Source organism: Salminus brasiliensis, chromosome 19, assembly GCF_030463535.1.
Source record: "Salminus brasiliensis chromosome 19, fSalBra1.hap2, whole genome shotgun sequence".
NCBI lineage: Eukaryota > Metazoa > Chordata > Actinopteri > Characiformes > Bryconidae > Salminus > Salminus brasiliensis.
Window position 1 is genome coordinate 5,919,586 of NC_132896.1, and position 27,885 is coordinate 5,947,470.

Here is a 27,885-nt window from a genome sequence, read left to right on the forward strand (position 1 = left end):
CCTTGGAAATTTCTTGGAGAGAAAACAGTAAAACTACATTCTGATTCTGGAGATTATTTACATCCTGAAAACATCCCATTTCTCATTTCTCCCCTAGAAATGTTTTTAAAGGATTCACTGATATTAAAAAAAATAATAATAATAATTATATATATATATATATATTTTTTTTATTTTTATTTTTTTATATAAATATGGACAAGTATTAGTATATAGCGCACTGTGGGAGATTGTGAGAGTGCCCTCAAAATCACTTTACGATTCAGACACTCAGACAAAAACGTCCTGAAACGTAAACAGGCATCAGTTTCACTCACAGCCTTTGAATCGGTTCTCCACATTCGATTCAAAAGAATCCGTTCGAACGAGTCGGTTGGTTCGCGAATCCGGACGTCGCTAATAAGAGGAGCAGCGCCGCTGGGTGCGCGCGAGCCATGATCGTCGCCATTTTATTTTCGAAAACGCGAACAGGACCGGGGAGGAAAGCGACCTTTCATCAGATCAGACCAAGTCGAGAAACGTAAGAGAGAGAAAATACAAACGATCACCGGCGCGTAGTTTGTGTGAACGGAGGTAACGTACGCGTTTCTGCTCTGCTCTCGTTTTCGGTTCCACGCGCGGACGGTAGATTAGGCTTGTTCTCGCGCGGCGCTGCTCTGTTAGCTAACTGCTAACCTGCCGTCCTCGCGCAGCCAGCCCGGTCAGCCCGCTGCGCTGTAGCCGCCCAACACAGCGCGGCGGGCGGGTCTGCGCTTACCCAACGCCCCGGTCTGAGCGCACTGCAGCAGATCACACGACTTATCCTATCACCAAACTTTAGCACGTTTGACACCTTTGCTCACTACTTTCACACTCCGTCTCAGTTCATAACGGTGTGAAGACACGATTTATACCTTATAGACATTTATACAGACGTTCTTGGTCAATTAATTTACGCTTTTATTCCGCGTCAGTTTCACTTAGCTTAGCTTCGCTAGCCGAGGCCCAGCACACCAGACCAGCTTCAGGGTGATCTAGCCAGTCCTTTACTTTAAACCTAGGTAGCTAATTAAACACATTAGTCCACAAACAAACAAAGAAACAGCTCAGATGCCGACTGAGACATTTTAAGAAGTCTTATTTTTAAAAATGCCACAAGGCAAGCCATCAAGACATGCAGTGTGCTCTCCAGAAGCTGGCTGGCTGGCTGGCTACGGGTCTAGCGCCCAGCTCCGCTACTTTAGGCCCTGCAGCCTGCAGCGGGCAGAGATGTTTACCCCTCTCCGACACGGATGACGACCAGATAAGCTGTTAAATTCGGCTTGGGTCGAGCTGGGAGGCAGGAAAGCACACTCACACACTCACACCGGTGCAGCTGAGGCCTTCGCTTGAGCTCTCAGGCGCTTTGGCTAGCAGGTGAGCCGAGCTCGCTCGCTAGCTCGCTTTGGAGACAATAGGTTGAGGGTCTCCGAGCTGACGTGAACTTTAACCAGGTTAGCTGGTCAACTAATTAACCAACTAACTAACTAGCCAGCCTGCTCCCCTGCCTCTGGTTAAGCATGCATGCAGCTACACGGGTCGGCCAGCCAGCTATCCTAGCTAAGTATACTCAGTAATTGCTGAGTGGGTAGATCGGTGTCCCCCAGTTTCAGCTCGAAGTAATTCACTGTACTTTGCGCATATTGGTGTTTTCGTGCCCAACAGCAGACCGAACCCAGCGACCGAGCTCCCTCTGAGGCTGGGGTTGGGATATTTGGGCCAGGAAAGCACCTACAACATAAAACCGGCGGGTTCCTCAAGATGTTTTTGGGGACACCCCGGGCTGAACCTCACTTATCTGGTGTATTTGTTATTATAGACGAGTTTGGCTACATTTGTTGTAGGAGATGATGCAGCTGTTACTGTAGCTAGCATTTTAGCTAGCTGCTAACTAACTAGCTAGCTGCTAACTAGCTAGCTCTTCTATTTCAAGGCGTATTAGAGCTGGAAACGCTAGCTAGCACTAGCTCGCTCACTAGCTAAATGTATACACACCAGTCCTCAGGTGTGTTTAGCTAGCTTATAATTAATAATTATAAACACAGATAAATGGGCTAAGTTGGTTTATCCGAGCCACATTGATCACAGGAGATGATGCAGCTGTTACTTTAGCTAGCTAGCTAGCTAGCTACCATGTTAGCTAGCTAACTAGTGCTAGCTAGCTGCTGTGTGCTTCTAATGGTATGACTGTCTAGCTATTTTGAGAGTTAACTTGCAGTTTTTTTTGAACTAGTGTCTATTTAACCTTACCTGCAGGTGGTTACGACCTCCTACCTTGCTTACATGTGTAGCTATCATCTAGCAGAAGGAGCTAGCCAGCTAGCTAGATAGCTAACGTTAGCTAGCTAGCTTGTTTCGTTGTTTCGTGCAGTCGTCTCGTCTTGTCAAACTAATGAATGAATTGACTGCTCGCTGGGCTGATATGGTTTACTAGCTTAACTTGGGCTGTCTACACTTGTTTTTTCACGATATGAAGAGGTCATGATTTATGGATGTGCTAATGTTGGCTAGCTGGCTAGCTAGCTAACGTTAATGCCATGCTAGCGCAAGCCGTAGTGCCACCTCCATTCTGGACGGAGGGGTTACGCCGTTTATTGGTGTAGATGGAGATGGCATGCTCTGGATCAGGGCTTGCTTCTATCCTTCACACAGGCAAATGAAGCCAGCTAGACCCTGACATACCCGTGTTGGGCTTACCTGTATGGCTAGGGCTCTTAGTTGACCAGCATGGGCTCAGGTTTACGTTAGCTGGCTGTATTGTTTTGGTTTGGGTTGTAAACAGCGGCTCCAAACATCTGTATGTTATTGAACGTGGTTAGCCAGCTATATGTAGGCAAGTAGCTCCTAGTCTAACACAGCTGGGAGTCCTGTTTTGGGGTTGTTTGCCTGGTGGTTTGTTGGACGTGGCTTCATCTCATGTCAAATGAAAGTCTGGTCTTGGAGTAGTAGTTTATCTAATGTGCGTTTAGACCTCTTGTCTGAGACCTCTCGCTCTCAAGTTCTCTAATCTAAAGACGCAAGGACTAACTGGAGAATGAACATGGCTTCCGGATATGCAGCTGCTGCACCGTTAAGTTTTTCTTTCGCTATAGAGCTGCTGCGGCTTAGTTGTGGTTTAGGTAGAAACTGAAACGCTTAAGCTAGATTTATTGCTGTGTCCTAACCACTCGTGGATGAGCAGTGGTGGTTTATGAAGCTTAGAGCCATACGAACATCGTTCTGCAGAAACTGTATCCAACATCCGTTACTTGTACTAGTTCTCTTTTAATGTACGTTGGTCTAAAATGAATTGATGATAAGTCACTAATGTAATGAAAGTAACCTAAAATGGAAGTGATGGTTACTAATTATTAATATTTACGGCCCACCTAGCAGTGAAGTGTACCCTTTAATTTGCCACAGAAGTCTATTATTTTAAATGAATGCTTTGTTCCCATGTTGCAGTTCTGTTCTCTTATTTCCAGATGTTGACCTTTTCTTTTTTCTGAATTTGTTTAGATGTCAGTCTTGAAGTTGCACTGAGGGACCGTACGTTGAATCAGGATCCACTGACCGAAGCCGCTCGTTGGACACACGGACATTTACACACCTGGGGAGGGGGGGGGAGCAGAAGTAACCTATCACTGAAGTGACTAAAGGGGAATAATGGTGATTTTGCGCCGGGCTCGGCCGCCTGCTTCCGCCCCAATCAGCAATGAATCTTGACTCGCTCTCGCTGGCTTTGTCTCAAATCAGCTACTTGGTGGACAATTTAACTAAGAAAAACTACAGAGCCAGCCAGCAAGAAATACAGCATGTGAGTTTCTGTGGTGGTGATGGAATGAATGGAAATATGGCTTCGGTGTTGACTACATATTTCCACTTTTGTCTGAAGATGTGTGAAAATGTGTTTCTGGTTAATTATTTTGGTTTGTCAGCATAAGAGTCCTATAGACTGGAACATCCATTGCTTTTGATTCTGTAGGGCTCTAAGGATATGTTAAAGGCAAATAATCTCACTTGTGAATTACTTTGTCACGGTCGCAGCAGTATTTCATTCACAGATGTAATAAGTGTTAGGGCTGTGAAGGTCACACTTTCTTGATGGGTACGGAACACGCTCTCACTCTCCCTCTATCTCAGATTGTGAATCGTCACGGCCCTGAGGCAGACAGGCATCTATTACGCTGTCTCTTTTCCCATGTGGATTTCAGTGGCGATGGTAAAAGCAGTGGGAAAGATTTCCACCAGGTAAAAAAAGTGATCAATTTGTTTAGTTGACTTTTGATGCATCAACATTTCTCTTGTATGGCTGGTTTGATGGAAATGGCAATAGCTACTATTTTTCAGTAGTGATCTAGTGCCTGATGTGGCTGGTAATGTATAGAATGTGCAACCCCTCAATAATGTGCACTGAACACCTAAGGTTACTATTCTCACTAAAACAAAGTATAAACCTCTATGCCAGACATGGTTTACTGCAATTAGAGACTGCAGGTATTTAAAAATCTAAGTAAAAAAGTAAAAATGGCCAAATAAAAAATGTATTTGAGTGTCAGTGTAATGTTCAGAATCTTTTAGTCATTTTATGGCTTGTTATAACTGTTGTAACTCCTATGCCGTAAGGTGACAATTAAAGCACACCTGTTGCTGATTATATTGATTTATTTATGAGTTTCTTTTATTTAAAAAAATGACCTTTGTGCTTAATGTTTTCTTTGTAAGACACAGTTTCTGATCCAGGAGTGTGTGTCTCTTATCACCAAGCCAAATTTTATTTCAACTCTCTGCTACGCCATTGACAATCCCTTGCACTACCAGAAGGTATGTGTGTACTTTACCTCAGTCTTCACTTAGTTATGCATGTTTGTTTGGTGTTCTGATTGACATATCAAATCAACACATGGACAACCATTAATCGGCACTTTATATTCATGTTTGGTCACTGCTCCTTTCCTCTCCGTCATTTACTTTTTTTTTTTTTTTAGAGTTTGAAACCATCACCGCACTTGTTTCCTCAACTGAGTAAAGTTCTCAAGCTAAGCAAGGTTCAAGAGGTAAGTGAAAGCAACTTCTTTATCAGGGAAAAGCTTAGCAAGCGCTCTTAATATGTAACCCTTTCATACCTGAGGCCTAACTTTGAGCCTGTCTAATAACCCTCTCTCTGGACTAGGTTATTTTTGGCCTGGCTCTTCTGAACTCCAGTAACTCTGACCTGCGAGGGTTCGGTAAGTAGTGTTTTCTTATCTGCAGCACTTGCACTCTTGGGTGTGGTGTTGGTCTATTTACACTGCATTTTTACATTATTTGAGTTGAGAGTGAAGGTATTTAAGACATGAGGTTAGTAATTGGTAATTAATTATGGTAAAAAAAAATGTAGCTTGTTGACTGGCTGTTTTCTGTATTGTATTTCTACAGTTATATAAATGGCTCCACCAAGCCTCTAATACTGGGGTAGAAGGTAACTGAAACTAGTTTTAATAATCTCTCTGTACTCTGGCAGCTGCTCAGTTTGTGAAACAGAAGCTGCCAGACCTTCTGCGCTCATACGTGGACGCAGACCTTGGGGGGAGCCAGGAAGGTGGCTTCCAGGACATTGCCATAGAGGCTCTGCACCTGCTGCTCTCACACCTCCTGTTTGGGCAGAAGGGTTCCAGCGGAGTCGGGCAGGAACAGATCGACGCCTTTCTTAAAACACTGTGCAGAGGTACATGATGCAAAAAACACTGTATGGATGTAAGCAAGAGTCCTTGAACTGTACAACTAACTATATCCCTGAGTTGGGACTGAGTAGAGAAGCATAACTTTAAAGCATTTTCAGAGTTTACAGGAAGCTTTTGCACAGTCACCTCCCTGGTAAGGTGACTGTTGCTTTGAACTTTGTAATGGGGATGTATGTCTTTAATGAGGGGACTCATCAAAGCTGTAGGTCAAAGTGAAGTAATGATATTTGCTGGTCTTGTGCAGATTTCCCGCAGGAGCGCTGTCCTGTGGTGCTCGCACCACTGCTGTACCCTGAGAAACGGGACATTCTCATGGACAGGATCCTGCCAGACTCTGGAGAGTTAGCTAAGACCATGATGGAGAGTTCCCTTGCAGAGTTTATGCAAGAAGTTGGCTTTGGCTTTTGTGCAAGGTGACTTCACTTATGTAATCTATTATAGCTGTGCCTTAGTTAAACTAAATCCTGTTGCAAATCAAGATTTGGATATGATTTGTTATTTTAGTAATTAACAGCCCACTTCAGTTACATGTGTTTAATGTGTTTGTGATCTCTGATGTTTACTGAATCTCTGAATGTGTGTTGCCTTTGTGTCCAGTGTTGATGAATGTAGGAACATAATCCTACAGTATGGGGTTCGTGAGGTCACTGCAAGTCAAGTGGCCAGAGTGCTGGGCATGATGGCTCGTACTCACTCTGGCGTCTCAGATGGAATCTCTATACAGGTATCATTGGGGAGAAAAAAGGCAATTATCAACACAAGCTGTTGCTTAAGTATGTTTGGCTGTGGGCTTAAGTCACTCGCACTGAACATTGTTATTGAGCTAATTTCCTGATCTCGTTTCAGACCATCTCTGCTCCAGGCAGTGGCATCTGGAGTGATGGGAAGGACAAAAGTGATGGCTCTCAGCCCCACACCTGGAATGTAGAAGTTCTGATTGATGTTGTTAAGGAACTTGTAAGTCCTCCTGACTGCTATTTTTTGCATAGTTACTTGTAAACTGTTTTGTTAGTTTTGCTGTTTATTTGGACATGTTAACCATGCAAATGTGCAGTGTGGGTTTTTAATTGAATGTGTCTATTGTCAGAACCCCAATCTGAATTTCAAAGAGGTGACCTATGAGCTAGACCACCCAGGCTTCATGATCCGGGACAGTAAAGGGCTGCAGATGGTTGTGTATGGGATTCAGAGGGGACTGGGTATGGAGGTCTTCCCTGTGGATCTCATCTACAGACCATGGAAGCATGCTGAGGGCCAGGTAAAAGATTTGCAACTTCATGCATGTTCCTGAGTAGTCTTACTGATGTAGCTTTAGATGTCTTGCTCTCCCTTGCTTGCATTAAAATTAATTAAATGTTAGATGTAAACAGAGGAACTAATGCCTTTTTGATTTGATTAACGGAATAGTGATCAAGTATCTTTCCGGTCTGCTCTTTCCAGCTCTCCTTCATCCAGCAGTCCTTAATGAGCCCAGATGTGTTCTGCTTTGCTGATTACCCCTGTCACACAGTTGCCATCGACATCCTCAAAGCTCCACCTGAGGATGACAACAGGGAAATAGCCACATGGTCTGTATCAGCATCTTACTACTGTTCTCAGATCAGAAATGAGATCCTGTTGGGCTGAAAACCTGGGTCTTTTTAAACTTGGTTTTTGTTTTTGTGTTGTCCTGCAGGAAGAGCCTAGACCTGGTGGAGAGTCTGCTGCGGCTCTCTGAGGTGGGCCAGTATGAGCAGGTTAAGCAGCTCTTCAGCTTCCCCATCAAGCACTGCCCGGACATGCTTGTATTGGCATTGCTTCAGATCAGCACATCCTGGCACACTCTGCGTCATGAGCTCATCTCTACCCTCATGCCCATCTTCTTGGGCAACCACCCCAACTCTGCCATTATCCTGCATTATGCTTGGCATGGGCAGGTAGGAACACTGAACCATGGATCCTGTTGAAGTATAGGTTGTTTAGTTTGGGGACAACAAGGCTAAGTTTAACTCTCTCTGCTCCTGTCTGTAGGGTCAGTCACCCTCTATTCGCCAGCTCATCATGCACTCAATGGCGGAGTGGTACATGAGGGGAGAGCAGTACGACCAGGCCAAGCTCTCGCGCATCCTGGACGTGGCTCAGGACTTGAAGGTGAAGCCCAGCTCTTACACTCTAATCTCTCAAGCATAAACATAAACGTCTGTAGTGGTTTGTCCACTGACTGTGGGTTTTCTGTGTTTCAGTCTCTCTCGATGCTGCTAAATGGTACTCCATTTGCCTTTGTAATTGACCTTGCTGCACTTGCCTCACGCCGTGAATACCTCAAACTAGACAAATGGCTGACTGATAAAATCAGAGAACATGGGGTAGGTGTTTTGCACATATTTGATGCTAGTGTATGTGTATTTAAAAGGGAACTATGAACCTAAAATATTGTTTCTTTAGGAGCCCTTCATCCAGGCATGCGTGACCTTCTTGAAGAGGCGCTGTCCTACCATCATGGGAGGGCTGGCCCCAGAAAAAGACCAGCCTAAAAGCGCACAGCTGCCTCCTGAAACACTGGCCACCATGCTAGCCTGTCTGCAGTCTTGTGCAGGGTAAGAATTTGAGCATTTTATTTAAAAACTGTATTTGCTTAATTTGTAAATGTTGACTTTAAAATACTGTTAACACACCAGAACAGCCAGTTCAGACTATAAATTACTATTTTCCAAACCCCTGTGTTTCCTTGTCATAAAGGTGGACTCTCGTTTCTGCCAACTGTCCAGCCTACCTCAGTGTAGCCCTGCATATTGCAGGTCTCAGGACTGTTTTTTTGAATGAGGCGCACTACTGGACAGCCAATCTGTCTTAAAGGCACAGTTAAAAAACAATCATTTGCAATGAAGGATTAAATCTAAGGACTGTCATAGGATATTCATAGAGTAGTTTTCTGAAATTGTTTACCTAGAGTGCAGGATTTTGTTTGACTGTTTTTTGATATTGAGTTGTTTATGACCAACAGGAGTGTGTCTCAAGAGCTGTCAGAGACCATCTTGACCATGGTGGCGAACTGTAGCAACGTGATGAACAAAGCCCGTCAGCCTCCACCAGGGGTCATGCCAAAGGGTCGGGCTCCTAGCACCAGCAGCCTGGATGCCATTTCTCCGGTAGGCTTGAGCAGAAGTGACTTTTACCCTTTTCCCATTTGTGCCCATTAGGTTGTATTGTGTTGGTTGAATGACTGACCGCTCATTAACTTCTTCCGTTGTGCATGGTTTAGGTGGACCCTCTCACTGCAATGGGCTCTTTGAATCTAGGCAGCTCGGCCACCTCCCATACGCAGAACATGCAAGGCTTCCCCACTCCTCTGGGATCAGCTTTTAGCAACCCCCAGTCTCCTGCCAAGGCCTTTCCTCCTCTGACCAACCCCAACCCCAGTACAGCCTTTGGGGGAATCAGTGGCCTCTCCTCTCAACTTCCTGGTAACTTTTATTAACTCTAGTAATCTATTCAGACTTTCCCAACACCTGAAACAAATTAGTAAATCCTTACTAATTAATGTAAATTTGTTTCTCCTAATACGTAGATGCAAACAGCATTAAAATGTCATGTATGGGCGCAGTATAGCTGTAAATGGGGTCTGTTTGAATCTCATAGATGCATTCAGGTAGTCAGGAAAGCTTATGACCCCAACACTTTGGTGTTGACCGTAACATAGTACAGTTCATATATAATTTGCCGTCTAATGTAAAACGTGTAAGCCACTGTTCACCAGTGACTGCCCTAAGCATTCCTGCTGATCTGCACTTCTGGTCCGGACCAATGACAATCTGCAACTACCTTGCAGTACGAATGCAGTGCAGACGTGACGTACTAAATGTGTGCCGAACTTTATTCAGCAGGCTTTTTGTAAGGAATCTGATAAGCAGGCACTAGAGAGGTATCTACAATGCCAAGTGTAAACGGCTATGCATTTGGCTGTAATGTCATGAACAGAGCCTTAATTGCTTTCTGACTGTGTCCTGTCCTAACAGGCCCATTGGGTTCAGGCAGCTTGAGTGGGATTGGTTCTGGTCTGGGCATGCCGGCAGTAAGCAGCGACCCGTTTGGCCCAAGGAAGATGAGCACACCAGGGCTGAACCCACCCACCTTCCAGCATTGTAAGTTGAAGGCCTATAATGGCAAAGCGACTGAAGCTTCAGCTGAATTTCCTCTGAATTCAAATGCACCCTTAAATCGGGCGTCTACTAAGTAACTAATTCTAAGAGTAAAACAGTCTACGTTACTGTGAGATTTCCGTGGAAATTGGCTTAGATTGAAGTTTAACTTTTGTATTTGACTTCCGATACATGCTACAAACTGTGTGCCAAGTATTGAATGTTTTCAGATGTTTTGCATGACTTTTGGCTAATCCTCCTTTAACAAGTCACATCGGTAAGGTCTTCTCTGATCTTGTTTCTGCTAGCTGACCTCTCTCATGTATGGCCCGAAGCAAACCAGCACTTTAGTAAGGAGATAGACGACGAGGCCAACAGTTACTTCCAGCGCATCTATAACCACCCACCTCACCCCACCATGTCTGTAGATGAGGTGAGCCAGCACACAGTGGAGTGTTGCTGTTCTTTGATAAATTGCTTCTTGAAAAATAAGGACTATTGATTTGAGTGCAATAGCTCACTTGCTCTCTCTCATGCTCTCTCTCAGGTGCTAGAGATGCTGCAGAGGTTTAAGGACTCCAACATCAAGCGGGAAAGGGAAGTGTTCAACTGCATGCTGCGCAACCTGTTTGAGGAATACCGCTTCTTCCCTCAGTATCCAGACAAAGAGCTGCACATCACCGCCTGCCTGTTCGGGGGCATCATAGAGAAGGGCCTAGTCACCTACATGGCCCTTGGCCTTGCCCTGCGTTATGTTCTGGAGGCGCTGCGCAAACCTTATGGCTCCAAAATGTATTACTTCGGGATTGCTGCACTGGATCGGTTTAAGAACAGGTACAATCGGTTTGTTTTTCCTCTGACCTCTGTGAATGTATTGTAAGTCTTGGTTAATGCTATTGTGCATGTTAAGTTTCAGTGAAGTGTTTATTTGAATTGGTTTGTTCTGATTCCATTGTTTCTCTCCTTCCTGCAGAGTGAAGGATTATCCACAGTATTGCCAGCACTTGGCATCAATAGGCCATTTTCTGCAATTTCCCCACCATTTGCAAGAGGTAAAGTTTTGTTTAGTAACCTTTTTAGTCTGTTTTTACCCAAACTCAGATTGTCCCAGGAACTTCATGCTGTACCAAAAAATATAAACTACATGTCTTGTGTGTTTTGTACAGTATATTGAGTATGGCCAGCAGTCACGTGACCCTCCGGTAAAGATGCAGGGCTCGATCACCACGCCAGGCAGCCTTGCTCTGGCCCAGGCTCAAGCCCAGTCTCAGCCCCCCAAAGCACCTCAACCTGGCCAGGCCAGCACCCTCGTGACCACCACAACTACCACGACCACAGTCGCCAAAACCTCCACCATCTCCAGGCCCACTGCAGTAGGTTTTAAGAAGGATGTGCCAGTGAGTAGACTTTATCGGAATGTGTGCATGCTGCGATAAATGCATGGATTTGACTCTTATTACATGTGCTTATTAAGTGGGTATGAAATTCACAGGGAAATGCTTTGAAACACACTGGTTGGACTGGTAGGACTCCTGAGTCCTATTTCAGGTTTGTGGTGTGCCTCCTGCCTAAGAACATTATAGAACAGCGTCTTTACTTATGATCCACAGCCCTCTATCAATACCACAAACATTGACACGCTGCTCGTGGCAACAGACCAGACTGAAAGGATTGTAGAGCCTCCAGAGAATGTGCAGGAGAAGATAGCTTTCATTTTCAACAACCTGTCTCAATCGAACATGTCTCAAAAGGTACAAATTTCAAAGCATTAAATTAAGCATCTTCTGTCAGAAACCAATTTCCCTTTAAGTGGATCGAACAGCAGGTATCAAAATGTAACGTGTGTTTTTGCTAAAGGTTGAAGAGCTGAAGGAGACTGTGAAGGAGGAGTTTATGCCCTGGGTGTCTCAGTACCTGGTCATGAAACGAGTCAGCATTGAGCCAAACTTCCATAGCCTCTACTCAAATTTCCTTGACACACTGAAAAACCCAGAGTTTGTCAAAATGGTTCTAAACGAGACATACAGGAATATTAAGGTAATGTATAGAAATGCATAGTGCTACGTTTGTTTTTTAAAATAGTTGCCATTTTGAGAATTAACTTATGTTTACTTCTTTTACTTTAGGTTCTTCTGACCTCTGACAAGGCAGCTGCAAACTTTTCTGATCGATCCCTGCTGAAGAACTTGGGCCATTGGCTTGGCATGATCACCCTGGCTAAGAACAAACCCATCCTCTATACTGTGAGTCATGCTTTTTCAAGTATTAAATATAAAGGAAACTGTACCGGTCTCCCACATTATATTACCATAGCGGGTATAACATTTTAAGTAGCGTTTTGTCAAATCTAATTACCTTCATGTTGATCCTGTGCAGGATTTGGAGGTGAAGTCTCTATTACTAGAGGCCTATGTGAAAGGCCAGCAAGAGCTGCTCTATGTGGTCCCATTTGTGGCTAAAGTCCTGGAGTCCAGTCTACGCAGTGTGGTAATTGTTCTTACTTTAGTTATTCATTTGTAATTTCCTTGGAACGACTATGGTCTGTACTTATGGGTTTTCTAGGTAAAATAATTTGTCCAGTGTTCTTTAGGTACCATTGGTATTCATGGTATGTTTTGAAAACTTGACAATTTATCCGAAGTGATAAAATGAAGGTTGTCCACTACAACAGGGTGGTTTTGGGGTAAAGCAGTGTGATCTTAAAGATTTGGGTTTTAGTCAGTTCCTTTGTTTAATCATGGCTTTATGGTATTGTGCAGGTCTTCAGGCCACAGAATCCCTGGACCATGGCCATCATGAATGTATTGGCTGAGCTTCACCAAGAGCATGATCTAAAGGTCAGGAATGAATTTCTTTAGTTCCACTGTGGTAATCTCCCATTTCAATCCCAAGCTAAAATCAAACTTACCTGCTCTCTTTTCTTACTCTGCAGCTAAATCTAAAGTTTGAGATTGAGGTGTTGTGTAAAAACCTGTCTCTGGACATCAATGACCTCAAGCCAGGCAACCTGCTGAAGGACAAAGAAAAACTGAAGAATCTGGAGGAGCAACTGTCTGCACCAAAGAAAGAGGCCAAGCCTCCTGAAGAGTTGGTGCCAATAGTCACTACAGGTATATGGCTCGAGCACGGTGAGCCGCCTTGGTTTTGTGTTCTTTGATAATGGTCTGCTTCAGCTTGCCAGTTAATTGGCTATTAGGTTTCCCAGAGCTGAGAAATTAAACTGTGCTATACCTTGGTGCTTGCTTCCCTTGCCTTTGCAATAGTGTGTTGATTATAAACTGTTCCATTTGCAGCAGCCCCCTCTGCTCCTGCTGCCACAGCAACTACTGCAACCACAGGACCACCCACCCCACAGTTCAGCTACCACGACATCAACGTATATGCCCTGGCAGGCCTGGCCCCCCACATCAACATCAATGCCAATGTAAGACATAATTCAGACTTTTTTGCTGTCTGTCTGTTTACTTTTAGCAGATCCCTATGATAACCACTTATGGGGAACATGTGAACATTGAAACTTTTTATGGGGCTTTTGAGTGTAGTAAACAGGGAGATTTCAATGTGTTTTATTTATTTATTTTTTACATTTTCTCTTTGAGTAGATCCCCCTGCTCCAGGCGCATCCCCAGCTGAAGCAGTGTGTAAGGCAGGCAATCGAGCGTGCTGTCCAAGAGCTGGTTCACCCTGTGGTTGACCGCTCAATCAAGATTGCCATGACCACCTGTGAACAGATTGTCAGGAAGGACTTCGCTCTGGATTCTGAGGAGTCGCACATGCGTGTCGCTGCTCACCACATGATGCGCAACCTGACTGCTGGTATGGCCATGATCACCTGCAGAGAGCCGCTACTGATGAGCATCGCCACCAATCTGAAGAACAGCTTTGCTGCTGCCCTTAGGGTATGTTTTTATGCACCTTTTTTTTTTTTTTTTTTTTTTTTTTTTTTTTCTTTTTCTCCAGTGATGCACTTTATCCCCCTGTAGGTGACTAGATTGTAATGCACTCTCGTGGTGTTCCACAGGCTCCCACAGCTCAACAGAGGGAGATGATGGAGGAGGCAGCTGCCCGTATCGCTCAGGACAACTGTGAACTGGCTTGCTGCTTCATCCAGAAGACGGCTGTGGAGAAAGCTGGTCCTGAGATGGACAAGAGACTTGCAACTGTAAGACCTGAATGCTGTTTGTTTCCCTGAATATAGGAGGCACCCTTTGCTTTACAGTAACTGCGAAGACATGGTTTATATTATAACTTCTATAAAGTCTTTTGTGTTGCTGTTTGTTGTAGGAGTTTGAGCTAAGAAAGCATGCTCGCCAGGAGGGCCGGCGCTACTGTGACCCAATGGTGCTCACCTACCAAGCAGAGCGCATGCCAGAACAGATTCGCCTCAAGGTGAGTACCCTGTACTACAGAACTTGAATCGAAGGTGGGAAAGTTTTTATTAACCATTTAAATGTTTTCATGAGAAGGGTTGTATGAGTGGTCAGATCCTGTCTCTCTTCCACAGGTGGGTGGTGTGGACCCGAAACAGCTGGCTGTTTATGAAGAGTTTGCCCGCAATGTTCCAGGATTCCTGCCCAGCAATGATCTGTCTCAGCCCACTGGGTTCCTGGCCCAGCCTATGAAGGTGTGCTCCAAATGATAGTCACACATACTTTTAATGGAACTATTTGCAAGAGGTCAGACCTGCTGTAAATTGGAGATTTCATATACAATTTGAATTCTCACTCCTTCTCCTGTCTTTATGCATCCACAGCAACAGGCATGGCCTACAGATGACATGGCTCACATCTATGATAAGTGCATCTCTGATCTGGAGCAACACCTTCATGCCATCCCACCAGCACTGGCCATGAACCCACAGGCACAGACCTTACGCAGCCTGCTGGAGGCTGTCGTAATGGCTCGCAATTCCCGTGATGGAATCACTGCTCTGGGCTTGCTGCAGAAGGTGAGTGCCAGGTCTCCTCTGGAGTGGTGATTTTGGGGCATAGTGTTCCAAAAGACTTAAGATACCAAGAATAAACTTGCATCTTTAAACCTGTTAATCTTTAAAAAAAAAAAAATCTTGTTTACCTCTCCAGGCTGTTGAGGGCCTGCTGGATGCCACAAGTGGTGCCGATGCTGACTTGCTGCTGAGCTACAGAGAGTGCCACCTGCTGGTGCTGAAGGCGCTTCAGGACAGCCGTGCCTATGGGCCACAGTGGTGCAACAAGCAAATCACCAGGTCAGTGCCAGCTGCACACCTTGGCCTTAAATACATAAGCATCAAAGCAACCTTTTTACCCAATGCAGTTTACAATGCCTTACTGGAAATGTTACAGGTGCCTGATGGAGTGCCGTGATGAGTACAAGTACAACGTGGAGGCAGTGGAGCTCTTGATCAGAAATCACCTGGTCAACATGCAGCAGTATGACCTGCACCTTGCCCAGGTAGAGAATGATATGGCCCTGTTTCCACTGAACGTTTTCATAGTCACTAATAAAACTGTCTGAATGCTTTAGCCAAACCTTAAAACTACACTCAAAGCATCTTCTAATGCCATACTTCTTGTACCCCTCCCCCATCCAGTCAATGGAGAATGGGCTGCACTACATGGCAGTGGCATTTGCTATGCAGCTGGTGAAGCTGCTGCTGGTAGATGAGCGCAGTGTGAGCCACATCACTGAAGCTGACTTATTCCACACTATTGAGACCCTGATGAGGACCTGTGCACACTCCAGAGCCAATGCACCTGAAGGGTAAGTACGCCTGCTTATTTCACTCAAGTGTTTACAGACAGTGGTGTGGTTATGTAGTGTTTGAGACATTCATGTGCAATCTTGGGTATCCAAGACTGGTCAACCTGTTCCACAGTGGTGCCAATCCTCAGTCCTGGAGATTTAATACTCTAGAGTTTAGTTCCAGTAGTAGTTAGTTTTTGTTGTAGTATGAGATGCTTCTCATCTTCAGAATGATTGATCTTCAGCACCCGCGCTGGGCACTGCTGGAGGCTATTGGTGTTTTGGGATAAACAACTAGACTAATACCCCTGATCAGGTTTTCTCATTAAACATTTTTGGGGAATTTTTTAATGATAATTTCATTCCTTTTTCAGCCTGCCTCAGCTCATGGATGTGGTCCGCTCCAACTATGAGGCCATGATTGATCGGCATCACGGTGGACCCAACTTCATGATGCACTCTGGGATCTCGCAGGCGTCGGAGTACGATGACCCACCAGGCCTGCGTGAGAAAGCGGAGTACCTGCTCAGAGAGTGGGTCAACCTGTACCACTCTGCTGCTGCAGGCAGGGACAGCACTAAGGCCTTCTCAGCCTTTGTGGGCCAGGTTAGAGCACCGTTAACACCCGTCGTTGGCTGTATTCTGAGAAATTCAGAGGGGTTTGGTTTTTGATTAGCTTGAGCAACAGCATTATAGGTGGTTTGTTTGTAGGTTGTTTTGGGGTCAAAGTGTTCACTGTATCTAGCAAATCTCTCCTTCATATGCTCGCTCTCGTCTCAACCTCCAGATGCATCAACAGGGCATTCTGAAGACTGACGACCTCATCACCCGTTTCTTCAGACTGTGTACGGAGATGTGCGTGGAGATTAGCTACCGTGCACAGGCTGAGCAGCAGCACAACCCCGCTGCCAGCGCTGCCATCATTCGTGCTAAGTGCTACCACAACCTGGACGCTTTCGTCCGACTCATCGCCCTGCTCGTCAAACATTCTGGAGAGGCCACGAACACAGTCACGAAGATCAACCTTCTCAATAAGGTCGGATAAATAAAAAAAATGGCTCTTTGTGCATGTACTATGCATGGGTTTGAATGCAGCCACTTTGAAAGATCATTCTTTTCCTTCTGTTCCTGACTACCTCTGAACAACTATTTTTGAATTGTATAGGTGTTGGGCATCGTAGTGGGTGTGCTGATTCAGGACCATGATGTGCGGCAGACAGAGTTCCAGCAGCTGCCATACCACCGCATCTTCATCATGCTGCTGCTGGAGCTCAATGCCCCTGAACATGTGCTGGAGACCATCAACTTCCAGACCCTCACGGCCTTCTGGTAGGACACATTTCCATCTGGTGCTGCAGTTCAAATTGATTGTACTTGTAAAAATAGTAACTAGGTTTTTAATGCTGTTCTGTTGTAGCTCCTTGACTTTACTTTGCACAAGGGGTTATTTGGCTTTTCCACTACATGGAGTTTGCAGCAGTCACTCTACATAGACTTGGACTGCTAGTTAAAACATATGCAGAAAATTGTGGTTAAAAATGTCTGTCCAGTCTAAACTATTAAATGAGCTTTAGCACAATTTTCCAAAATGGTATGGAATCGAAAAAGGCCTGATTCATGTCTTATTGAAAATGTCTTTCCTTTTAAAGCAACACCTTCCACATCCTGAGGCCTACTAAAGCACCTGGCTTTGTCTACGCCTGGCTGGAGCTGATCTCGCACAGAATCTTTATTGCCAGGATGCTGGCGCACACCCCACAGCAGAAGGTAGGTTTTTGATGAGTTAATTTCCTGCTTTGTGTTCCAGAAGAAATTTCAGAAGTTTTCTAATTGATTTTTTCTCAACACTGCAGGGTTGGCCCATGTATGCCCAGCTGCTGATTGATCTGTTCAAATACCTGGCACCTTTTCTGAGGAATGTCGAGCTTAATAAACCTATGCAAATTCTCTACAAGGTACAACCACTTTATTGCTCAATCAGCCTATTCCATAAAGAGGCATTGGGGTGTCGGCATCTTTCTGAACATTTTTCTTTCTCTAGGGCACCTTGCGAGTTCTTCTGGTCCTGCTCCATGACTTCCCAGAGTTCCTGTGTGACTATCACTATGGGTTCTGCGACGTGATCCCACCAAACTGCATCCAGCTGAGGAACCTGATCCTGAGTGCCTTCCCCCGCAACATGAGGCTTCCTGACCCCTTTACTCCCAACCTCAAGGTAGCACATTGACTTAATTTCCAACATCATAGTGGCTTCTCCCAAACTTCAGAAAAGAATGAACTGCTTTTATTACAAGGGTTTTAAAAAGTATGTATATATAAAAACATATAAACACAAACATATAAACTCTAGCTGGCCATTTTGTGAGGAACTTGTCAGAATCAGAATGTATGCTTATTTTTTGTGGGTCTGTTTATTTGCCCAGGTGGACATGCTGAGTGAAATTAACATTGCCCCCCGCATCCTGACCAACTTCACTGGCGTGATGCCTTCTCAGTTCAAGAAGGATCTGGACTCATACCTGAAGACCCGCTCTCCTGTTACTTTCCTCTCTGAGCTGCGCAGCAACCTGCAGGTACGGTGTCTGTCAGATTCCTAGAAATTACTCACCCTTCCAGAGGCTGTTTAAAGCCTTGGTGCATGCTGTGCGGTCACCACAAAGCCACCTTGACTTCTTTTGCTGCATAAAGATCATAGTTGGCCCAAAAAAGCGCCAATTCTTGTCTTGCATGACCATACATTGGTTTCAAAGGCAAATCAACACTATTGATCGTGTTTCATTTTTGTTCCATCAGGTGTCCAATGAACCGGGTAACCGCTACAACATCCAGCTGATCAATGCCCTGGTGCTGTATGTGGGCACACAGGCCATCGCTCACATCCACAACAAGGGCAGCACACCCTCCATGAGCACCATCACACATTCTGCACACATGGACATCTTCCAGAACCTTGCTGTGGACTTGGACACTGAAGGTGAGACACATGCACACGATGCATAATGCTGCTAGTATCCATTGGATGAAGTGGCATGTACTGTGACTTTTCCCTTTAATTCTTTTCCAGTGCTCATGAGTGTCAGATTTGTCAAATGCATCTTTTCCTATACTTTTTTTAGGGCGCTATCTTTTCCTGAATGCGATAGCCAATCAGCTGCGTTACCCAAACAGCCACACTCATTACTTCAGCTGCACCATGCTGTACCTGTTTGCTGAAGCAAATGCAGAGGCCATTCAGGAGCAGATCACCAGGTATTTCCCTCCTCACTAGCCCCTGCCCTGAAAAATAGTTTGTTCTAGACCAGAGTCGGCCAAAGTGAAGACATTTCAGTTAATACTAAATGAATTATTTGATTCATTTTTCTTGACATTTTAGTTTAAGCCTACTGTACTGTTAGTTTTAAACTATTTGAACATTTGACTATTCTTTTTGGCCCTCAGCCCACCATTTAAACTGAAGAAATACCAAAAACATAAGGCTCTCTAAAGCTTGATGGTTAGTCATGTGTTTAAGTCTTAACATCTTGCTCTATGCAGGGTATTGCTGGAGAGGCTAATTGTAAACAGGCCACACCCCTGGGGACTCCTCATCACCTTCATTGAGCTGATCAAGAACCCAGCCTTCAAGTTCTGGAGCCATGATTTTGTGCACTGTGCCCCAGAGATAGAGAAGTGAGTATCTTTTGCTCTCTAACAGTGTTAAATTATCAAATAAAAGAAACTTAGTTGATCATTTGTTTCTTGAAACTTAACCTGGTTCTCTTTGTATGGTCTGTTGGTCCAGGCTGTTCCAGTCAGTGGCTCAGTGCTGCATGGGGCAGAAGCAGGCTCAGCAGGTGATGGAAGGCACGGGTGCCAGTTAGGCTGCAGGAGCCATCCCTCCTGAGCCCAGAGAGACCGCCTCAGTCTCCCCTGTAGCCCTCCACTGATGCCCTGCTCCCGTTGGATCATCTCATCTCAGCCAGCACTGGACTACCTTCTACCGGGACTGCCTCTCGCCCAGACTAAACAGTTTAGGGATGTAATTATTTTGCAAGGGGAAGGCATGCTGTTAAACAGTGTAAAACTAAGCTTGTAAATATGAAGAAAAGGGACATTTTAAGAGCAATTTTTGCGTAACCTTCCCCCTTCCCCTTGCTATCCAAAGCTCAGATCTGACACGGAAGCATGAACTCGTGCTTTAACACCTCCATGGTATCTGGTGCACATGCAGATTAAAGAAGTATACACTCTCTCCATCTCCTGCCTGTTCGGCTCCCCTCTTCCATTACCATGAATTTAAGTTTTTGGGGTTTTTTCTTTTTCTTGCCTTCAAGACTGGTCTTTTTTCATTTGGAAGCTTAATGGCTAGTGGCTTATGGAAGCTGGTTTTTATTTTTTTATTTTTTCCAGATTTTGTTTTAAGGGGAGAGCTATCGGTGTGGAGAGGGGATGGGCTTGGGACGGAGTTTGTCCAGTAATTGCAGTGGTGCTTTGGGGTCGCTGGTTTGCACCATTTTGACAGTGGGTAGGAGGTTCTCCCTGGCACTTGTAAAATTGTGGAAATATTAAGAAATTTGATGGTAATTTGAATCTTAAAGTTTGTACAAAGATCCAAATTGCGAAACAAAAAGGAGGACCAATACAGCCCATTTTGTAAGGATTTTGAATGTTTTGTAAATGTATTGGTCCGCGTGTTGTATTTTGTAGTACTTTCTAGTTGCCTTTAGTTCTTGCTACTTATTTCCTGTATGTATGCATTCTGTAGTTACCGCATTAAACACTTGAACTGCAGAATGGAGTGCAGTGTTTGATTTGGTTCAGTCCAGTCTAGGGTGAGCATGATGTCTTGTAGTCAAACTGCCCAGTACAATGTGTCGAGCCAGAATGTGTTTAAAATGTGAATCTGGATCTGTTCCTTCCACCTAATCCCAAATGTAAAGTAGTTACACAGTAACTACAGTTTTTTTTAATAATATATATATATTTTTTTTAGTTTTTAATATATTAATTAAAATCAGCAGGTTTGACCTAAATGACAAAGGAATTGCCCTCCGAAAGAAATGGGTCCCAGTCACTGTTTGATCTGAAATCCCAATGTGAACCTACCAGATAGGTGTGCAGCATAAGGTGCCAGGGCAATGTACACCATAAGGACAGAAGTATTTGGACACTCATCCTGCTCATTCATGGTGTGTGGGTTTTTTTTTTTTTCCCCAAAATCAATGGTGTTGAGCATTTTTCCTGCTTTAGTTGGAGCGACTGGGCCTTCAAGGGAAGGCTTTTTACTAGATTTTGGCGCACTGCTGTGAGGAGTTGATTGCATGCCAAGGTCCAGGTGTTGGATGAGCACAACCCCAACTCATCCCAAAAGTATGGGATGGAGCTCCATCATTCACACGGAGTAGTTCTTCCACAGCTTAATGCTGGTGAGCCTTGTGCTCCTCCAAGCCCACACCTAGCATTAGACATGGTGCCAAGACGTTCATGTTTATCTGCTCCAGTAATACACATTGGCAATATGTTGTGTGGGTGGGTGCGTATTTACATCTGCATCCGGCCAAAAAGTTACACACGAGGGAGACAAAATTCAGGATGAGCCCAAACTAAGCCTGAAGTTGGTGCAATATACACTTATTTGTTTACTGCTCGAGAGGTTACTTTAACTGCGAAAGAGGTGACCTGCTTTCCCAAAGCAATCAAGTTGAAGATAAAACAATAGTTTAAGCAAGGTGGGTTTTTTTCCCCATTTTATTAGAAGTAAAAAAAAAAAAAAAAATCATGACAAAAAAGAATAAGGATCTGAAGCAAAGGTTTGGGCACCCCATAGCCAGTCTGTTAAGGCTTTCCAAAAAATGGAAACGTTTATGTCTGCTGATTCAGAATATTTATAAAGCTGTGAAATGTGCATCACCTGCCCTCTCCAAACGATGATTCTGAACAAGCTAGAAGCCCAACCATCTAATTAGGGCTGATGCTAGGAGTGGGCAATATGGGTATTGTGATGCACAGTATACAGCATGATGTGCAGTTGCTCAGTGTTGGGCATATGTCATTCATGTGTAATTAGAAAAAAGTGTAAGTAGAAAAATGTTCTGGTGAATTGTCAGCATGACTATCATGATTAATATTGTGTAGCTCAATATCTTTAAATATTGTGGTAAAACATTTTTACCACATCCCCCAGCCTAGACCTTGGTGAGAGCCGAATTGTCTTGGTGTGAACACATCTTTACACAGTGCTTCTTTCCTTAATTTCCACTGAAATGTTACAACAAAACAAAAATAATCCAGTAATGTTGCTTTGAAAGACATCTACTCACTTTGCTTTTCGAAGTACCATATATTTTGACAGGAGTGCCCAAACGTTTGCATACCACTGTACCCCTCAACCATAAATGACTTTTACTAAAATATGGTTTAGGCCACAGTCTGTGGGCAAAGTGTTTATAACCATTTCACATCACGGGTGTACCGGTGCTCTTACACCCAGTTCCAAACACGGTTTCACACCAAACCACTCTGACTGACTCTGTTTCTGTCCTACTGATGTAATTATGCAGAAACTTATAAAACACGGTTTCCATTCCCATTTCAACCAGGTCCTGCAAGCGGTATTTCACAAAGCAGGACTTTCCAGATGAGCCTGGTAAGCTAAAAGAAGGGCTTGGCTAACAGAACTTTCTACACTGAAGTTTGGGCCCCCAAGTCGTCAGGTGAGCTGAGAAATCCTGCCTTGTGAAATCCCCCCACTGAGAAACGCTCAGGAGTATTTGGGCTCTACATTTGGGTGTTGGACTGGGTATAAGAAGTGGTGCTGGCTGGGGTACACTAAGCTGTGCTCTGCTGAGTGAGCTGCTGCAGGTGGTGGAGGATGCTCTTCTGCCCTAGCCGTACGTGCAGGGCTTTGCTCTCTCTCGGGCCGAGTTTACCCAGAGCTCCCGGCTCGTCCAGCAGCCTCCGGTCCGACTCCATGTCCTCAGAGTACTGGTCGATTGTAAAGCCTGCAGCAGCGCGCAGCAGCCTTTTCCACGCTGGAGCCATTTCTGGCAGCCCCTCAAAGCTTAGAGCTTGAGCCATTTTTGATTCTTCATCATCGCCATCATCTTCCTCCCAACCTTCATTCTCCTGGAATTCCTTAAAGTCCTCTTTGCTCATGCATAATACCTATAAACACAACAGAAATGCTGCAGTGACACCCGGTGGGATAAAAAAAAAATTACACTGGATCTGTTTTATAAACAGTTATAATGGGTGGTTTTCAGTGCAGTCCTTCAAGATTAGCAGCCAGTTCACAAATTTTGCTCAACTGCATCCAACCCGGCTTGCCCGGGGTAGTCAATTCTGGTCCAGGAGGCTGGTGTTTAGGTTCCTGCTCAAACACACCAAACTACCGGGCAGTTAACTGCTCAGTTACACCTGGGAGGGGCTGGAGCAGGATTGGACTGAAGGACAGTGTACTTAGTGTGTGTTCACACTTGGCAGCTCTGGTTAAGTTAAAAATGAACTCTGGTGTGATTGCTCTGTTTGTGCGGTTCGTTAGAGTACGTGTGAACGCTGCCTTTCCAACTCTGGTGCGACCACATAAGTGGACCGAGACCCAGTCCACTTATTTGGTGTTCACACTTACTTTCTAAATGAACTAGGCTTCGTTTAAACACAATACAAACCAACAGGCATCTAAACTGACCAAATGCAGCAGTTTGCCCATAAAATCTAGTATCAACCCTGCCTGCTCACTCCATCAACGTCATGCCGTCCACAACCGATTACTGAAGAGTTTCAGTAATGACGTGTGCAACTTGAGATGCAGCCCAACTTTATTAAGACTTTAAGGTTTAAGGATCCAGCAATTCGATTTTTTTTGCAAATATAACAGTAACCTAACAGTGTATCAATTTCTTGCTTGATCGGAACCAAGAAAACTGAACTACCCTGTTATGATATAAGATCCTTGAGGAACCCTTGGAGGTCCTTCAATTTGAAACTGTGAAGGAACTTTGAGGAACCTTCAAGAAAAGGTTTCCAGACAAAAAAAAGGCTCCTTGAAGGTTCCTCAAAGCACCTTAAGAGTTTCTTCCACAGTTTCAAACACCCTCAGTATTCGGCCATCACCAAACACTTTTCCCAAGTATTTACGCAGGCGTTTATCATACACTAGTCTAGGATGCTTTATGCAGTCTTTGAAAGACGTTACCTTCAGAGTTGTGTACAGCTCTGTGTCTGTGAGGGAGCCATTCTTGCCAAACACAAAGACACCTTTCTCCCCGACCATCTCCATCTCACATAGAACGCTCCATTTCTCCACCAGAAGGCGCTGCTCTGCCTCACTTTTGGTTGCTACAGGAGTAAAAATTAGAAGTCAGATCATATGGCAATATCACAATTTTATTGTATTGTGATGAATTTGGTTTTCATGGTACACAATATGCTTTTATGAGTGTATCATGGATAGTGTTTAAAGAGCACTGATTATCTGCACGGTTCATTAAAAAAAAAATTTAATGGAGTGGATTAAATCACTGTACTCAGTATGGGAGTATTTGGATAGCAATTTTAAAAAAAAATACGCTGTTTGTGCATTTTGTCTACATGACGAAATATTGTGATAAACATCATATATTGTAAGAAATGTCTTTAAATATCATGATATAAATTTTTCCTGGGTTCAGGCTGTTTTAGGCTGCTTGCTGTGGCTTTCACCTTGCACTGCTGCTTTATACATATCGGACATCTGAATGTCCGCCGTGTCGTTGCTGTTGGTGGAAAAGGGCTCTGCAAATCCATACATGTGCAGAAGCTGCCAGTTAGCCATCTGACCGTAGGTGTTGAAGATCTCCTCACCCTTCTTGATCTGCCTCATTGCTACCATTTTCAAACAGTCCTAAAAGAGGGGAAATAAAAGGAGCAATGGGGGAGAAGGTTAACGATGCTTCTGAAATATAAATAAGGAATATCAGTGCCTGCTCTGAATGTTTGGTTAATAACACGGAGTGATGCAGGGCAGGTTATTCAGGTGAATAAGGCTTACAGGTGTGTACTCTAAATTGGCATTGTGGTCGGACACGTGGTTGAGCAGGTCCGCCATCGGCACCATCATAGGAGGGTTGGGCACTTCATCCTCCTCATCATCCTCAAGAGGCTCCTGGAAACTGAATGGAAAGAATGGAGGCACAGGACATATCTTGCATGAAGGTCAGTTTGCATCAAATACACTGTATGTCCAAATGTATGTGGACACCCCTTCTAATAAATGTATTCTAGAAGCTAGTGTATGCTTCAACCATGACACACACAGCATGTCTAGTCCATGTAGAGAAGTACTGCCATCTATTGGCACCGTGTCTAATAACAGGTGTGGGCTAGAGGGGTATAAAGCCCCCAGCATTGAGCTGTGGAGCAGTGGAAGAACTGTGTTCTCTTGAATGATGGACGATGCTCCATCTAATACTGTTGGAATAAGTTGGGGTGGTGATCATCCAACATCCTGACCTCTGATCACTACTGAGGATATGTCCCTCATTTCAACACTCCCTGACAATTTGGGTATAGTGACCCGGACACTAAACCAGGCACTGTTCCTAAACAGTCCCTAATTCACACCACAGATGTGTGTGAGGCCCTCTCACCTGTAGGCCATAACAAAAGCCACCAGACTCTTATACAGCTCCACAGAGTGCCGCTCAGGGTCCCACAGCTCTGGGTGTGAGCGCATGAAAGGCAGAACAGTCTCATTGTACTCGTTCTGGATGTTGCTCAGGTCTGTGTCCACTGCCTCAGGGATACCTGTCCCCTTCAAGAGCCTTTCTCTCTCCTCCTTGGACCTGCATGACACAGCATTATGTAGGCCATGCATTAGATATGCATGGACAACATGCACACATGAGACAAATTAACAGCAATTAAACCCCCTTACCAAAACATGGGGTGGTCCAGCTTCCTAAAGTCAGTCCAGAGGGCCAAGTAGGGCTTCCAATGTGACTCAGGACAGGTGTACTCATACATCAGTGCTAGCAGGAGAGGAACCCAGCCTGAGGAGCTCTCCAAGCACTCTTTTCCTGGAAATGAAACAGATTCAGAACTCAGAACACGGTTCATCTCAGTTACCTGTAACGTGACAAGAGCTTATCTGCTGTCCTACCTTCTTCAAGGACCTTTTGCGTTTTGGAAGTGCCTTGATGCAGAAGGGTCTGTCTGGGGATGGAGAAGAGGACATGCCCCTCTTCTATGTCATCTTTAGCCAGCATACCATACTCTGCTACCGTGCCCTCTTTACTTAAGTAGACCTGCAAGGAGCAGTAGATCAAGGTTAAAATGATCTGAAGATCATCTGATCTTCTTAAATCAGTGCTTCAATACCTCCCAAACACTCCAGCACCGAATCAAAGCAAAGAGACGTGTATCGTGTGTGGTTTTGTTAGTCAAGTCTGTCAATGTGCAGAAGGGGTTTAACTCACCTTGTTGCTCAGGGTCAGATTCTCTTCTTCACACCACAGCAAGAAGTTCTGCAGAGGCTCATCATGCTCGCTGCCCGGCGTCTCACTCTCCCTCTGAAATCAAATGGTACACTGTTCTAACGGTAAAGGTAATTTATAAAGTGGAAGATAGAAATACTGCACAGCACTTTGGCACACAGCTATGAAATATAGTAGGTTTTAGCCTGAAAATGGAAAAAAATAAAAAAATAAATAAAAGAAATAATACTAATTATAGATAAGAGAGACTCCAGGTAAAATACTACGTCAAAATTACATTTAGGCTTTGTCATCCTGGTAATATGAGTAGTCAGGGTGGCTTTATAGATCTTTCAACATTTCACAGTTGATACTTAACCTAAGATTTTTTACTAGAAACAACTGCATTACTGAGATCTCCAATTCTAACAGTTTTACCAGTACAAGCTGATAAACGACGTGTGGCTGTTAGCATTTTATGGGGAAACGGCATAACACACATGAACACACTGTTCGATCAGCCCTGAGTTTGATCACAAACCCACTGACTGACCTGAACTCATCTGTTTACCTTTGGTCTCTTCGCTTCTGTCGCCATTCCTCCAGCAGGAAACCTCACTTAACCTTGTCACGAATAAACAGCCGAATTAGAGTTTAACTGCGTATGTTTTAAATATATAACCCTAGGTTGTTTTCATTGTGTGAAGATCAGTGTTTACTGCCAGACTGAAGAGCTGCAAAACCCATTGCCTCCATGTGGGATTCCCAGACGCGTTCTGTTTACGTGTGTATTCAGCGCTCTGACTGACATGCCAAAATAAAAGACCCCAAAATAAAAGACCCCTACAAAGAAAGAGAGAAAGTATGACCGAGCAGAGCGTAGAAATAAAAAAAAGAATAAATACATTATATATATATATATATATATATATATAGAGAGAGAGAGAGAGAGAGAGAGAGTATGGCTTTATTAATTTAGAGTGTGTGAAACATCCATATACGCTTTGCATAAATGTTTCTAAATCCATTTAAAAATGCATTTAAAAGCAACTTTGAAATATTAATGAAAGTTATGTAATAAAATGGATGACAAAATAACGTAATTAAATGGTTTAAATACGAAAAAGAAATACTATTTTCTATATAAACAAAAACAAACAAGATATGGGATATATCTCCAGCCAGGCCTGTTCATTGTAACTGGGTTGATGAGAGATGCAGATGTTTAGCACTCAATAAAACAGGCCAAGCTGGCACAAAGTGGCGCAATGTGAATGTCAATAATGCCTCCATTGTTTATCACACTGCTCATAAATGTTGATGTCTGGGTTGCTGGCCAGAGTCCAGCACAGGTTGGAGATTTCCCTGCCCAAATGCACCAGCAGGTGTAATTAGGTAGTAGTAGTAAACTCTGCTGAACTCTGCTGAATAAAAATAATTTCATAAAAAAATAATTTTATATGTTACGATTAATGAATTAAATTATTAATACATTATATTATTCGCTTATTAACAATGAATTCAAAAAGAAATGAAGAAATAAATGTTTAATATGAGCATAACAAACATTATGAGATGTACCACAACAACACTACATCCATCACTCTGTAAATCAGCTTAAATCAACTACATTTCAGTACAAAGACGACTACAGTCAGGACAGTGATCGCTGTAAAAACGGTAAGCCTTTGAACAAGGGCATGAAACTGCTCACACCAGTGTACAACAAACTACCTGTGAGCCTAAGCCCTGTTCAGATGCTACATATTTGCTTGATGTGACTAACCTGGAAACAGTGTGATTGTACCCATCCAAGGTGACCCATCCACTACACTCTTACGTCTATAAATGAGGCACTGCGGTTAAAATTAAAAATGCTGATAAGAAAGTTAAAGA

The 27,885-nt window shown here is 44.0% G+C and overlaps 2 protein-coding genes across 6 annotated transcripts; one reads left to right on the forward strand and one right to left on the reverse strand.

Moving 5' to 3' along the window:
• The first annotated feature begins 417 nt into the window (after nt 1-417).
• On the forward strand, nt 418-20,332 carry cnot1 (CCR4-NOT transcription complex, subunit 1). Of its 5 annotated transcripts, none has more exons than XM_072662872.1 (49): nt 418-520; nt 3,517-3,814; nt 4,141-4,248; nt 4,723-4,821; nt 4,986-5,054; nt 5,171-5,225; nt 5,501-5,704; nt 5,965-6,133; nt 6,318-6,444; nt 6,567-6,677; nt 6,808-6,978; nt 7,161-7,288; nt 7,396-7,636; nt 7,731-7,850; nt 7,943-8,065; nt 8,145-8,296; nt 8,704-8,848; nt 8,962-9,163; nt 9,716-9,841; nt 10,147-10,271; nt 10,386-10,672; nt 10,812-10,890; nt 11,005-11,235; nt 11,449-11,589; nt 11,696-11,875; nt 11,965-12,081; nt 12,215-12,325; nt 12,598-12,675; nt 12,771-12,966; nt 13,132-13,262; nt 13,441-13,737; nt 13,860-14,000; nt 14,123-14,227; nt 14,343-14,462; nt 14,592-14,786; nt 14,920-15,062; nt 15,160-15,268; nt 15,408-15,577; nt 15,934-16,165; nt 16,347-16,595; nt 16,725-16,888; nt 17,209-17,326; nt 17,413-17,514; nt 17,601-17,774; nt 17,983-18,132; nt 18,353-18,533; nt 18,676-18,808; nt 19,094-19,228; nt 19,341-20,332. In XM_072662872.1, the coding sequence occupies exons 2-49, from the start codon at nt 3,713-3,715 to the stop codon at nt 19,417-19,419; spliced, it is 7,125 nt and encodes a 2,374-aa protein (XP_072518973.1). In that variant the 5' UTR covers nt 418-520; nt 3,517-3,712; the 3' UTR covers nt 19,420-20,332. The 5 variants fall into 5 exon arrangements, with proteins under 5 accessions (XP_072518973.1, XP_072518975.1, XP_072518976.1 ...); XM_072662874.1 differs by having other exon boundaries at nt 13,135-13,262; XM_072662875.1 differs by having other exon boundaries at nt 12,771-12,948.
• Nucleotides 20,333-21,277: 945 nt separating this feature from the next.
• Nucleotides 21,278-26,751, reverse strand: setd6 (SET domain containing 6, protein lysine methyltransferase). Its single transcript, XM_072664018.1, has 9 exons — nt 26,561-26,751; nt 25,993-26,085; nt 25,677-25,821; nt 25,452-25,593; nt 25,165-25,359; nt 24,567-24,687; nt 24,239-24,419; nt 23,733-23,875; nt 21,278-22,702 (listed from the first exon to the last, which is right to left on the reverse strand). The coding sequence occupies exons 1-9, from the start codon at nt 26,585-26,587 to the stop codon at nt 22,367-22,369; spliced, it is 1,383 nt and encodes a 460-aa protein (XP_072520119.1). The 5' UTR covers nt 26,588-26,751; the 3' UTR covers nt 21,278-22,366.
• Between the last annotated feature and the right edge of the window lie 1,134 nt (nt 26,752-27,885).